This window comes from Mustela putorius, unplaced genomic scaffold, assembly GCF_011764305.1.
Source record: "Mustela putorius furo isolate JIRA1106 unplaced genomic scaffold, ASM1176430v1.1 tig00003942_pilon_pilon_pilon, whole genome shotgun sequence".
Lineage (NCBI taxonomy): Eukaryota > Metazoa > Chordata > Mammalia > Carnivora > Mustelidae > Mustela > Mustela putorius.
This window is the reverse complement of record NW_025422087.1, coordinates 3,355,087-3,369,170: the sequence shown is the minus strand read 5'-3', so window position 1 is coordinate 3,369,170 and position 14,084 is coordinate 3,355,087. Positions and strand designations below refer to the sequence as shown.

General features: G+C 33.4%; 1 protein-coding gene across 6 annotated transcripts in view; it reads right to left on the bottom strand.

Annotated features, from left to right (window-relative positions):
* The window catches only part of PAN3 (poly(A) specific ribonuclease subunit PAN3), a 137,546-nt gene that overhangs the window by 71,505 nt on the left and 51,957 nt on the right, over window positions 1-14,084 (bottom strand). For all 6 annotated transcript variants that reach the window (XM_013046997.2, XM_045069625.1, XM_045069626.1 and 3 more), the window contains one exon: window positions 326-473. In XM_013046997.2, the coding sequence (XP_012902451.1) occupies window positions 326-473 (148 nt within the window). The remainder of the gene's footprint in view (window positions 1-325; window positions 474-14,084) is intronic.

Genomic DNA, 14,084 nt, shown 5'->3' with positions numbered 1-14,084 from the left:
GAGTGAAATAGCATTATTATTGACTTGAAAAAATAGGGAAATACTAAGGTCCAAGTAGATTATTTTTTCTAATAAACCATTTTCTACTTTAATATTTTTTTGTGCCTTTAAACATGCTTATATAGAATTTTTGTTTATAATTAAATTTTGTTTAAAATTTTCAACTATACATTTGATCTATGGTACCAAAACTAAGAACATAAAACTCATAATGTGTCTAAACGTGAATCATTCAAGTATACAATTTCAGTTCTGATAAACTAATAGCAAATAGTGCTTACAGATTTGATATCTGGAACTCACTGGAAACAGTTACTCAACTTACCTGGTGCTAATCCAGCAGCAGCAGGACTTCCCATGGATGGGTGAGAGAACACTTGAGAGAAGGCAGACATATTTGACTGGGACACGTTACTCAGCCTGGAGGTTGATCCTCCTTTAGGAATAAACTCGCTTGCAGTAGGATTTGGTGTCTATTTAAAAATCAAATATAGTAAGTTAACACACTTTAAGCCCAAAAAAGACATTGAATCTACTAGGAATTATTGCACAATGATTTACTGAGTAAAATATTTTATTGAAAGGATTTACAGTGTTTTTAGTTTCTGTATTTTGGAGTGGTATAATTAAATTTCTTGAAGGAAATTTTAAAATCAAATTTGAGGATTTTAATCATTTCATTTGCAGAATTTAACCCCAGAAACATGTAAAATTTGCCTTGGCTGTCAAATATGCATCATTACCAAATATCCTAACACATTTTAGAGAACTGGGAGGTGAGACTACCTCAAAACTGAGCAACAAGTTTCAAGTTTAAGATCTTCAAACCACTTCTAGCAGGATAAAGGTCAAAAGTGCCTTTCTTCCCAAAATTAATCATTTCCTTTTTTTAAGACACTTAAGACATTTCCCCAATAATATGGTGCCATGTATTTAAGTAACAGAGTAAACACAAGAAAAACATTTAAAAACAGGAAAAGGTAGGAGGAATCAAGCTATAAGAAAAACCTAACAGAGGCCCCAATGCTTTCAATGCCCTACAAGTATCATATGTAACTTTTGTTGATATTTCAAGTATTTTACTATGTGATAACATAGAAAAAAATTTTCTTCACAGTTGTACTATGCCACAACATTTTATATATTCAAGTGGCATAGTACTTTAGGCTTTAAAAACTACTAAAACATTATGAGACTGCATAACAAATTCATAAATGGCCTGTATTTTGTCAACATGGAACAAATAAATATCCTCAATTTTTCTGAAATGGTGACCATTTTAAATTCTAGATGCCTAAGCAAAAATAAAGATTCAATCACTCTTAACATTAATCTTTTGAATTCAACTTTCAAATGGTCAGCCAAGGAGATAATTTAGTATGGCTCACACTTCAGCCCACATTCTATGCATACATATAAACTAAGTTTAAAATGCACTGAATCGGGGGCGCCTGGGTGGCTCAGTGGATTAAGCCACTGCCTTCGGCTGGGTCGTGATCTCAGTGTCCTGGGATCGAGCCCCGCGTTGGGCTCTCTGCTCGGCTGGGGGCCTGCTTCCCCCTCTGTCTCTGCCTGCCTCTCTGCCTACTTGTGGTCTCTCTCTCTGTCAAATAAAATAAATAAAATCTTTAAAAAAATAAATAAATAAAATGCACTGAATCATGATGTAAAGCAGTCATTCACTTAGAAGTCTTTTAGAACCGATCATTAGAATGTAAAAATGCATTTCCACAAAGGAAGAAAATAAGATAGACTAATTCCTATACAACCCGAGAACACCTTCCCTAATTCAGTAAGAATACCACTCTACATTACCAAATTAGAGTTTAAGTTATTAGATTCAGAAGACTGTAAGTCAACAGGCTGACCTAAATTTAAACTCTACAACAAATGAGAGTTTACCAATTACATGCCTGCTAATGTTAAATGCAAAGTTCATAAAATGTAGAAGAAATGTTAAACTGTGCTTAATTAAAATATATTAAAGAATGAATCTCTTTAACTGTCACATCTAAGATATGAAATTCTGAAAAACAAACAAACAAACAAACAAACAAAAAACCCAGGCCTGATCCAAAATATATTTTTCAAAGAGAAAAAAAAATCCTCTTCTATCACTTTTCTGTGTGCATGTGTGTGTCTGTTTCAAACACTTCCAAATTCTAAAGTTTTCAAAAATAGTGGTATGTTCTACAAAAGTATAGTCAACTCCTTAATTTCTGGGAAAATTTCTAGAAAGGTAAGTCCATGCATTTTATTATTATACTACTCCCTAGTTCTAAGGGAATGATTGGCTACTAACAAGATCACTTCAGAGCTAAACCAATGTGTTTCAATTAATCTTAAATCTATTTTAGAAGATGAGAGTCAAGATAAAAGTAATCAGTATCTTGGTAAGAGTCCAGAGTGCCTAGAAGAGATGGAGACTTCAGGATTATAAGATTACTAAGAGCAAATTTGGACAAAGAAAATTATATGTGTAAACAAAAAAATCTTAGTAGCATATTCCTGAGAATTAGGTATTACTCATTTTCTATGTCAGTTATATCTTATATTTACTGTGAAAGTAAATATCTTATATTTAGTTTTTAAAGGATCCTACACAGGAAAGAAAGAGGGAAAAGTCTATTCCACCATTCCCAAAAAAATCATATATAACCCCAGGAGCCCCTAATGAGGTCTTCAAGATGAAGATACTTCTGCTGGCTACCTGGCTTTGTTCTATCCTGTCCACCCTCACTGCCCTAACTCCCATTGTTTTGTGAAGATAAAAGCTGGAATCTTTATTTTTTTTTTTTATAGTATCATGAGACATGGAGCACCTCCACAAATTTAAGTTCATGTCCAATTGGAAATTTGTTTCTATATGTACAGTTTGTCAGAGAAAAAACATTAAGTTGTTTTTGTATGAATACAGAATGTGATTTATGCAAGAATTAACAACAAATATATATAAAATGTCATTTTAATAAATTATAGAGCTTCCAAATTTATTAGAAGTTATTAAAATTAATATAACCATGAAACTTTACACACTAAACTGCAACCTTTACAGATTCAACAATCAAAGATGCAACCTACCCAACAATGAATTTTAAATAAGAAGTGAAAAGAAAAGCCTAAAATCCTCTCTTCTTACTCTTTTCTGATTTAAGATGGCAAAGCATTTCCCTTGAGTGGATGGTTTAGGAGTTTATTTTATTCAACTCTGAGTACTTGAGATTAGAGAAAAGGTTAATGGATTTAACTGACAGAAAAAACAATTACAGAGGATTTAGGTACAACACAAACCAAAATCTAGGAATAACAGAGTAGGGCTATTATTTTTTTTTTTTTAAAGATTTTATTTATTTACTTGAGAGAGAGACAGTGAGAAAGAGCATGAGCAAGGAGGTCAGAGGGAGAAGCAGACTCCCCATGGAGCTGGGAGCCCGATGCGGGACTCGATCCCGGGACTCCAGGATCATGACCTGAGCCGAAGGCAGTTGTCCAACCAACTGAGCCACCCAGGCGTCCCAGAGTAGGGCTATTATTAACAGGTAATACAAATTCTTATACTAACTAGCCAGATTAGAGAACTATCAGAAATATTTAAAGTAATAATTAATTATTATAATAATGAGAATACATTTTATGATACAATTAGTTAAAATAATAACTACAATTAAAGGATGTATTCTTAAAATGACATTAATTTTTTGGTTTAAATTATAAATACGGTATTTAAAATAACAAAATAGCATAGGCACACACCTTTAACATGTTAAAAAGAAAAATTCTTTTGAAAAATAAGCCAAAACTAGTTAACTAAAACCAGTATATCATATTAAAATCAAATATCTGCTCATTGGAAAGGAATTAATTTATTTTAGCTTTAGGAAGTGAAGATTACGTTTATAAAGAAGACTCAAGGACTTGGGTTGTATAAATTTTCTGTCTAACTTAAACACCTCTAAAGAGAATGGAATAAAAAGTTTTATTACTCCTGCCCTATGATTTTCATAATCCTTACATAACTATCTAGTATATGTTCCTATACTATTATATTTGTTATTTCATATACATGTAACTATATTTATATTTATAATTTCTATTTCTATTCTAGTACTTACATTTTAAATCCTAATTTTCAGCATTTCTTAAACAGCTCTAAATGCATGTTTTAAAAAAAAAATCAATGTTTATTCAAGTTAAGTAAAAGACATCATTTTGGGAGAATTTATCAATAAAAATAGTTTGTGGTTCCCATACACTTAAATTTCCACTACTAACTTACATGCCAAAAACAGCCAAGTGCTTTTTATAAACTGACACCATCCCACAACATTTAGCTATGATCCCTACCTGTACTCTCTAAACAGAAATAGACTAAATCAAGAGTCCTACTCACATTTAGTTTAAAAAGCACTACTGCCATTGTTATTATACTTAAAAATAATAATTAACATTTCAATGTAGACATCTCACTCCACCAAAATGATAAAGTATTTCCTATCCGATAGGGTTGTTTTTTTTTTTTTTGTTTTTTTTTTTTTTTTTTTTTTTTTTAACAAATGAAGTAATTTTCTGATGAAGTTTTCTAACATAGGTTTAACACAATTTTATGTTTTTCTATTACATGATTCCATTTTAACTGTTACTTTTAAAGTAAAATTTAGTATTTAATACTCTGCTGGACTCCACTACAAAGAAAACACTTATTTAAGACCACAATAAATGAGTCCCAGAAATTAAGGGACTAATTTAATAAATAGTGCAACAAAATAAAAAGTAACAGCCATTAGTATGTTTTTAAAATTAAGTAGAAAAACAGGAAGTTTATATTAAATGAACACAGAACACAAAGTCTTATGTAGTATTTCACTGCAAGCATGTCAAAAAGGTCTGTAAGAAGTTGTCTGAAGGTGACATATGGCTTAGAAACCACTAATGCTTTTGAGTATTGTTCAGGTTTTTAAAAAATCACATAATAAACCCATAAAACCCATTAAATACCTTCCATGGTAAAGATCCTTATAAAGAGCTCAACTTACTTTACTTGTCTTAATGGCTTAAGTTGCTATCAGTAACCTTTTTACTCTCTGAATGAAACCTGACCTGCTAATTTTTTTCTTAACAGCTTTATTTAGATACAATTGACATATGAATAAGCCACACATATTTAAAATGTAAACTTTAATAACTCTGGTCACAGGTAGACAACCAAGAAACCATTACCCAAATCAAGATAACGTATATATCCATCATGCCAAAAAGTTGCCACAAGCTTCTTTTAAATCCCTCCTTCCTATTCCTCTCTACTCCCCTACTTTGGTCTTGAGGCAACCACAGATCAGCTTTCTGCCACCACAGATTAATCTGCATTTTCTAGAATAAAATGAATGGATCTGACAGACATATTTATGTGCTGGATTCTTCCTTAGCTTCTTTCATTTGGCAACATTAAGATTCATCCATATCACTGCCTTCCAATACTGCATTCCTTTTTTACTGATTAACAGTCAATAACATCACTATACCACAACTTGTTTATCTTTTCATCCAATGGACAAAGGTTGTTTCCAGTTTTTGGCTATTAAAAACAAAGCTGCCAAGAACACTCGTCGTACAAGTCTTTGTATGGATATATATTTAACACTGCTAAAAAATTGGTAAGCTGTTTTACAAAGTGGTTGTATTATATTTTAATATGTTCACCAGCACACTGTGAAGAGATCAAGATGCTCTAGGTATTCAGGAACGTGTGCTTTGGTCAGAGTTTTATATTTGAGACTTTTTAATTGGTGTGTAGTTTCTCAATGTGGCTTCATTTTGCATTTCCTAAATGACTTATTTGCCACTCTGTGTCTACTATCATGAAATGTCTGTTCACACTTTTTGGCCATTGTTTTTGGATTTGTTTTTTATTGGAATTTGGACAGTTTGGGAAAGAAGTCCTTTGTCAGATATATGATATAAAAATACTTTCTCCACGTCTATAACCTGTCTTTTCACTGTTTTAACAGTATCTTTCAAAGAACTGGTTTATAAAATGTTTAAGAGTCATATATTTGGTATTACACCTAAGAAACAACTGCCTAAACAAAGGTCACAGATACTATCTATTTTCTTCTGTAAGTTTTGTGGTTTCATGTTTTACATGCAGGTCTAAGTTCCACTCTGATTTAACTTTATAATCTATGAACTATGGGTCTAATATTTTTTATTTATTCTAGCACTGTTTGCTGAACAGATTGTTTTTCCTCCATGGAATGCCCTTTGCTACTTTGTTGAAAATCAGCTACCTATTTGGGATTACACAAATCTATAAATACATTTGGTAAGAATTAACATCTTAACAATAATGAGTCTCCAGATCCATGAATATGATAAATGCCTCCATTTACTTAGGTCTTCTTTAATCCTCTTAGGAATGTTTCAAAGTTTTCAATTATAGGTCCAGTAGGTCAGATTGATCCCAATTTTATATTTCTGATATTACTATAAATTATATAATTTTAAAAATTTCAATGTATTATTATTTGTTGCTAGTACATATGTACCAGTTTCCTGGTAACAAAATGTCACAAACTTGATGGCTTAAAACAACAGAAATGTATGCTCTCCCACTTTTTGGATGCCAGAAGTCCAAAATCCAGTTGTTGGTGCTTCCCTCCAGATGCCCTGAAGCAGAATCCATCCCATGCTTCTCTCCCAGCTTCTGGTAACTACCAACATTCTCTGAGATTCCTTGGCTTGTACCACATCACTTGTTTCTGTCTCTGTCCTCATAGCACCTTCTCCTGTGTATAATCTCCTTCTGCCCTTGTCTTACCAGGACACTTGCCATTGTTCTGGTCCCACTTAAATAATTCAGGAAGACATCTCCAAACCCTTAACTTAATTACATCTCTTTTCCCAAATAAGGTAGAATTTACAAGTTCCAGAGATTAGGACATGAACTTATCTTCTGAGGAGCCAAATTTGGGCTGCATTTGTTCTTCTTTCTCCAGTTTAAGGTAGCACCTAAGGTCACTGACCTAAGAGCATTTCTTCTCTTCCACTATAAGCATTTAGTGCTATAAATCTCCCTCATTACTGTTTTAGCAGCATCCCACTTTTGACATGTCTTCATTTTCACTCAGTTCAAAATACTTTCTACTTTTCCTATTTCCTCTTTGACCCATGTATATAATTTAGAAGTATGTTATTTGGTTTCCAAATACTTGAAGATTCTCAAAAAATACTGATTCCTACTTTAATTACACTGTGGTCAGAGAACATATTTGTCTGACCTGAATCCTTCTATAAATTTACTGATACTTGTTCCATGATCCAGAATTAGTCTAAGTCAATGTTTTATGTGCACTTAAAAAGAATATGTATTCAGTTGTTCAGGGACAGAGTGTTCCATAAATGTCAAATTGATAAAGCTGTTCAAATCTCCCATACCCTACTGTTTTGTCTCCTTCTTCCAATATTAAGGAGTACTCAAATCCCTATCACTGTTTGTCTACTTCTCCTTGCATCTCTTATTAGTCTCTGTCTCATATATTCATATTTTAACCCTGCTATTAAGTACATACACATTTAAGAATGGTACATCCATGCTCTTAAAGAACTGTTCCTTTATTTTTATTGAATAACTGTCTTTGTTCTCTAATATTCTCTGCTCTGAAACCTACTTTGTCTGATGTGAATATAGCTACCCCAGGTATAATAATATATATACATCAATGTACTATATATACAGTTGACTCTTGAATAACATGAGTTTGAACTGTGCAGTCCACTTACACAGATTTTTTTCCATACAGTACAGTACCTGTAAATGTATTTTCTCTTTTGATTTTACTATTTTCTTTTCTCTAGCTTACTTTACTGTAAGAATATAGTGTATAATACATATAACATGCAAAATGTATGTTAATCAAATGTTTATGTTATCAGTATGGCTTCCAGTCAACAGAAGCTGCCAGTCATTAAGTTTTGGGGTAGCCAAAAGCTATACAAAGTTTTCTGTTTTTTTATTTTAGTTTATTTGATGGAGAGAGTGAGTACAAGCAGGGGAAATGACAGGCAGGGAGAGAAGCAGACTCCCACTAAGCAGACAGCCCTATAGGGCTCGATCCCAGAATCCTGAGATTATGACCTGAGCCAAAGGCAGACACTTAACCAACTGAGCCACCCAGGCACCCCGTTATACAAAGATTTTCAAATGCGTGGGGGGTTATCACCCTAACTTCTACATTGTTCAAGGCCAACGGTATTACTATACCATATCTATCTATCTATATATATATAGATAGATATATACACACACACAATGTACAGGCTGATAATAGTGTATTAGTATAAATGTACTGTCATAGTATACATATGTGGTATATGATGCTAGTAATACACACACAAATCTTTTCTGACTAGTTCATGATATAACTTTAAACTTATTTTTGTCTTTATGTTTAAAGTGGTGTTTCTGTCAGTTTCATATAGTTGGATCTTGCTTTTTTAAATCCAATCTGAAAATCTCTGCCTTCTTATTGGGGCATTAAGGCTATTTACATTTAATGTGATTATTAATATGGTTAGATTCAAAACTACTATCTTGCTACTTTTTTTCCTACTTGTTCTCTTTGTTCTTTGTTTCCCTTTTCCTTTTACTGCCTTTTTCTGGAATTAACTAGTTTTTAAAATTTCTTCTCTCAGCTTATCAGCTAGAACTCTCTTGTTGTGTTATTATAGTGGCTGCCTTAGATTTTATAATATATATATTTAACTTATCACCAACTATCTTAGTCTGTTAGGGTCATGACAAAATACCATATACCGAGCGGCTTAAACAACAGAAATTTATTTTCTCACAGTTCTAGAAGGTGAGAGTCTAGGATCAAGGTGCCAGGAGAGTTGGTTTCCCCCTGAGGCCTCTCTCCTTGGCTTGCAGACAACGAAATTCTTGCTGTTCCCTCAAGGAAATGTGGACCTCTGGTATTTCTTTGTCTTCTAAGGACATCAGTCATATTGGATTAGGGCCCCGTCCTTATGACATTTAACTTTAATTATTTCCTTAAAGACCCTATTTCCAAATATGGTCATATTAAGGATTAGGGCTTAAACATATGTATTTAGGGGAGACACAATTCAGTCCCTAACACCAATTATCATCCAGTCTTAAACTACTTCACATATAGTATAGCAAGCTTACAATATCATACTTCCATTTCTCCTCCCCTAGACTTTGTACTAGTTTCATCACATATTTAAAATCTATTACATCATAAACCTAATAAGACGCTGTTATTATTTTTGCTCTAACAAGTATTTTTAAAAGAGACTTAAATAAGGGGGAAAGTTTTTTATATTTATTCATGTAGTATCTGTTTCCAGTGTTCTTCACCTCTTTGTATACATTCTGATTTCCACAGGTTTGTGTTTTCCTTCCACCTAAAATACTTCCTTTAATACCTACTGAAGTACACATCTGCTGGTGGTGAATCCTTCAATTCTTGTATGTTTTTAAAGTGTTTATTTTGTTTTAAAAGAAATATTTCAAAATAATTTAAGACTCACAACAAGTAGTCTTTGTATGACTACTAATTTTTGATTGGTTGCCAAATATTGCTACTTTTATCTTTTTGGGTATTGGGTATTATTTTTTATATTCCTATAAAAATTTTTGAGCTTTTTTCTCCATCATAAACTGCTTAAAAAGTAGTCTGATCCTTCAGGTCTTGCTTTTAAACTTCATTAGGAAGGCCCAGGGCAGCATTTATTTTAAGACAATAATTTGGTCCCACTACTAGGCAAAAGACCTCCCATGGTACTTCATAAATCATGATGTTTTCCATGTTGGCTGGTGAGAATAGGAACTATAGCTGTCTTCTATGAACTCTGAGAATTATTTTTTATGATCTTTTTATGAATTTCTTCTTCCAGCTCAAACAGCCTCTTCACTCATACCCTCTGATCAGTACTCAGCTGACAATTCAACAGGATCTTTCCAAGTGTCTAAAGTTCCTTCTGCTTATGAACTCCCTTCTCATTAGTATTTTTTCTTGTAAACTATAACCTTCTGTTAACCTCCAATTTGGTCTCCTCAATTAAATAAATCACTAGACTCCACCTGAGTTCCGGCTCCATGCACCAGGCCTGGAAACTCCCTCCAAGCAGTAAGTTAGATTCACCTTTGTTTCCCATCTATCAGGGATGATTTCCTCCACTGTCTGATATCTAATGTCTTAAAAACTGTTATTTCATATACTGGCTCAGTTTTTTAGCTGTTTCTAGAGGGTAAGTCCAACACGCGTTCTTCCACCTTGGCCAGAAAACAGATCTAGTAGTAAATGTTTTCAAAACATAAGATATCCCTAGTTTGATCAATAAATAAAATTTGGGGGCACCTGGATGGCTCAGTGGGTTAAATAAAGCCTAGGCCTTCGGCTCCGGTCATGATCCCAGGGTCCTGGGATTGAGCCCCACATGGGCTCTCTGCTCAGCAGGGAGACTGCTTCCTCCTCTCTCTCTGACTGCCTCTCTGCCTACTCTGCCTCTCTGCCTTTCTGTCAAATAAATAAATAAACAAATAAATAAAATTTAGCCAACTCCTCATTTTGATCAGGCTCTTACCAGTAAAGAGGTGCTTTGCAACTATCATTTTATACAATTTCTGAGCAAATCTACCACCTTCCTATTAAGTTGTTTTTTCAAGTTTTGTTGTGCTTTTTATAGCATCTCTATCCCAAACAGATAAATTATATCACAACTAACTATTCTTCTGATAATGAAGATATATTTGAAGCATCAAATCAAGATATCTATTCTACATCCTACATATTTCTCAAATTCAACTATTTCTACGTATGTCACCATCAGTGCCCTAGTCTACACCACCATCATCTGCTCTCAGGTTTACTGCAACATCATCCCAATGGACCAACTAGACTCCAATCTTACTCAACTCCAATCCTTCTTATATTTTTCAACCAGGGTTAAAGAGAGTAAGAGATAAAAACAGAAATAAAGAAAAGGAAGAAGAGGAGGAAAAAGAGGAAGGGGGAGGGGAAGAAAGGAAGAGAAGGGGAAGTTTTGTTTAATGACTTACTGATGAAATCCAGTTAGAATGAACAGATCAAGTTTCCACTGTTCTTGATTGAATCAAGTAAATTTTTTTTAAAAAGGGTATGAAATGTTGATATAAATCTTAGTCTTATCTACTTTTTTTTCTAAAACCTACTCCAATCTATCAATTTTATGACTATTCTTCCTTCTTTGGAGTTAACAAGAACCCAGTTGGGACTAATTCAAAAGATTTGTGTCCAAGGGGTGTATGTGTGTGTCTGTCTGTCTGTCTCCTGGCAAGGGCAAAGAGCAGTGAATTATTTGGGTAGGTAAAAGAGGGGATACTGATAATGAGGGGAAAAGGCAGGAATTGGCAAGCACTGTGCCTTGATAAAATGATCTATAAAGGCATAAAAAGATGAGACACAAGGACAAACAACCCCAGCCCTATTCAGAGCTATTTTTACCAGTGTTCAGTGTTCATAAGTAATACAGAATAAAGAGGAACAGGATGAAATGGAAAGGAGAAGTCAAATGGCTAACGAGACCCTCCAAGTTCACATTTTTACAAGATTTTTTGGAATTTAATGGGCTCTTATTTCCCCTTATTTCAAGTATACCCAAATATGGTCCATTTTAAATTTACTATCAAAACATACTTAACTTCTGGGCTATTCAGAAACTAACCTTTTTAAGACCAGCAAAATTTCACCTTATAAGCTAAAAGTTAACATCTAAAATACCACTACTGTGAAATTAGTCTGTTTTCTGAAGCAATCTGGGCTCTGTGATAAACATACTGATACAGTAAATATGATTTCTAAATAAATCAGAATCAAATTGGTGAAGACTGTGGAAGAAAGTTGATTCTTAATGCTTTTAAGAGATACACTTCAATGTTGTCTTAAACAGAAGTTCTCCTATTTATAATTTGGCTATCTTTAGAGTGAAATAGTATCAGTACATCAGAACCGACAAGTGAAAATCTATTCAAAATAAGTTTCATTTTATGATAGAGTTAAACAGAAAAACTTTCAGAAGCTCAGCTAAAAAATTATATATAACAGCTTAAAACTATGGAAACATCAATTTCCCCCCAAAAAAGTACTCATTAGTCCATCCTTTATGAAGTTTGTCATAACTAGGTAATACCCTAAACACTGTTCATGAGAGTAGTTTGATAATATGTATCAAAATAAAAAATAAGCAGCCCTAGTACTCCTAACATCTAGGAACTAGAGCTAAGGAGAAAATAATGTTATGTAGAAAAAATTAAGTTTTGCACATATTTTTTAAATTTATGATTTTTTTTTAAAAAAGGAAGTGACTAAAATATCTCTTGGTAGGGATTCAGTCATGTGTCATGTCGATTTTGGTACCTATAATAGTGTGTAGCCATTAAAAATCATGTGAACTGATTTATTTTTATTTACCACAGAAAGAAGCCCTGTGAGTAAAAATAAAACAGAAATTAGGCTACAATACAGCAATTATACTAAACAGCTATTTCTGTAAAAGGGTGTACTAATGCCTAAGAGAAAGGGAAGAAGGGTAAAGAGGGAAAATATATGTGCACACAAGCATATGATATAAAAGGATGTAACTGAAGATGCTCACTAAAATGTTAACAGAGATGTCATCTCTGGGTGGTAGAGAAACTGGAGTCATTTTTGCTTCCTTCTTTGTACTTCCCTATAGTATCTGAATTTTTTTCCATTAAGTACATATACTTTTTACAAAAAAGTTGTAAGAAAGTTTAAGATATGTTCATCACAAAGCCACTTACACAGTTCCCTTTTCTTTGCCTATTATCATCACTGAATAGCATGGTGTTACACAGGAATGCATGTAAATTATGCAATATTTAAACTGACACCAACAGAATAAAAAAGCAAAATCTGTGTACAATGGATAGAACACATTTTCAAATAAAAAACAGGTGAACTGCTTCTCCTCTTCCACTTGAAAGTTATTTATGTTACCAATTATCCAATAGCGGTAATCAATAACAGTCACAGTCACAGAAGCATTATCACCTAGCCATTCTCCATATTCCTCTACCTATTTGCATGTCAATTATCTCAAGAAAGCTTAAAAAAAAATTACTCTCCCTAAAAAAAGCAGAACTATCCATTCAGGTCAGTTAATGAGTAATCCAGGACAATGAGATCACCACAGCATTCCAAAGAGGCAAGAATTACTACACAACTATAACTATTTTCTGTATCTATGCAGTTTCTAACAATAGCTATATAATAGTAAAACCTATTTGCCACATTGCACAGTAAGAGAGATTTACTTAGAGGCATTCTCTCCAACCAAGAACTCTGCCATATTCCGTTATAAGATTCAAGATATATTTAAGATTTTTCAAAGATTTTTCCATAATGATATTTTTTGACATGAAACTATACCAAAGAAAGTTTTAAGAAACTGCACAAAGCATTAAATTTCAGGACTACCACCAAGCCAAATATTTTTATCGCCAAATAATCACTAATCCAGGTTTATTCTTTCAATTATTTGAATAGCTAATACATAGAAGATACTGTGCTAGGCACTGTGCTAGGCGCTACGGAAAAGCAGCAGCTATAAAACACAGGCACTGTGTTCTAGAAGCTCACAGATGGGCATTTCACAGATATGATGTACACTGAACCTCATTTCACAATCCCAAGGGCTCAGAACACCTAGATATCAAAAAATATTAAGTATCCACAGTGTGCTGTATACTGTTAACCTTTAAGACAAGTTAGATATGCATTAATTAGAGCAATTAAAGTGCTAGGGAAAAGTAAACAACTGCTTAACGCTGACTGATTAGGTCATAAAACTATATGCTCAAATTGAATCCTAAGAGACAAGTTTGTTGAATCAAGACAGAGAAAAGGTCAAAGCAAGCAAAGCAATGTTCAAACAAAGGAAGAGGCAGAAAGAGCATGGTACTCTTCATGGTACTACAAATAGTTCAGTAGGTCTACAGCAGTTATCAGGAAAGAGATCAAGAGGTACATCCTGAATACCTTCCTGAAGGATCTGAATTTTAT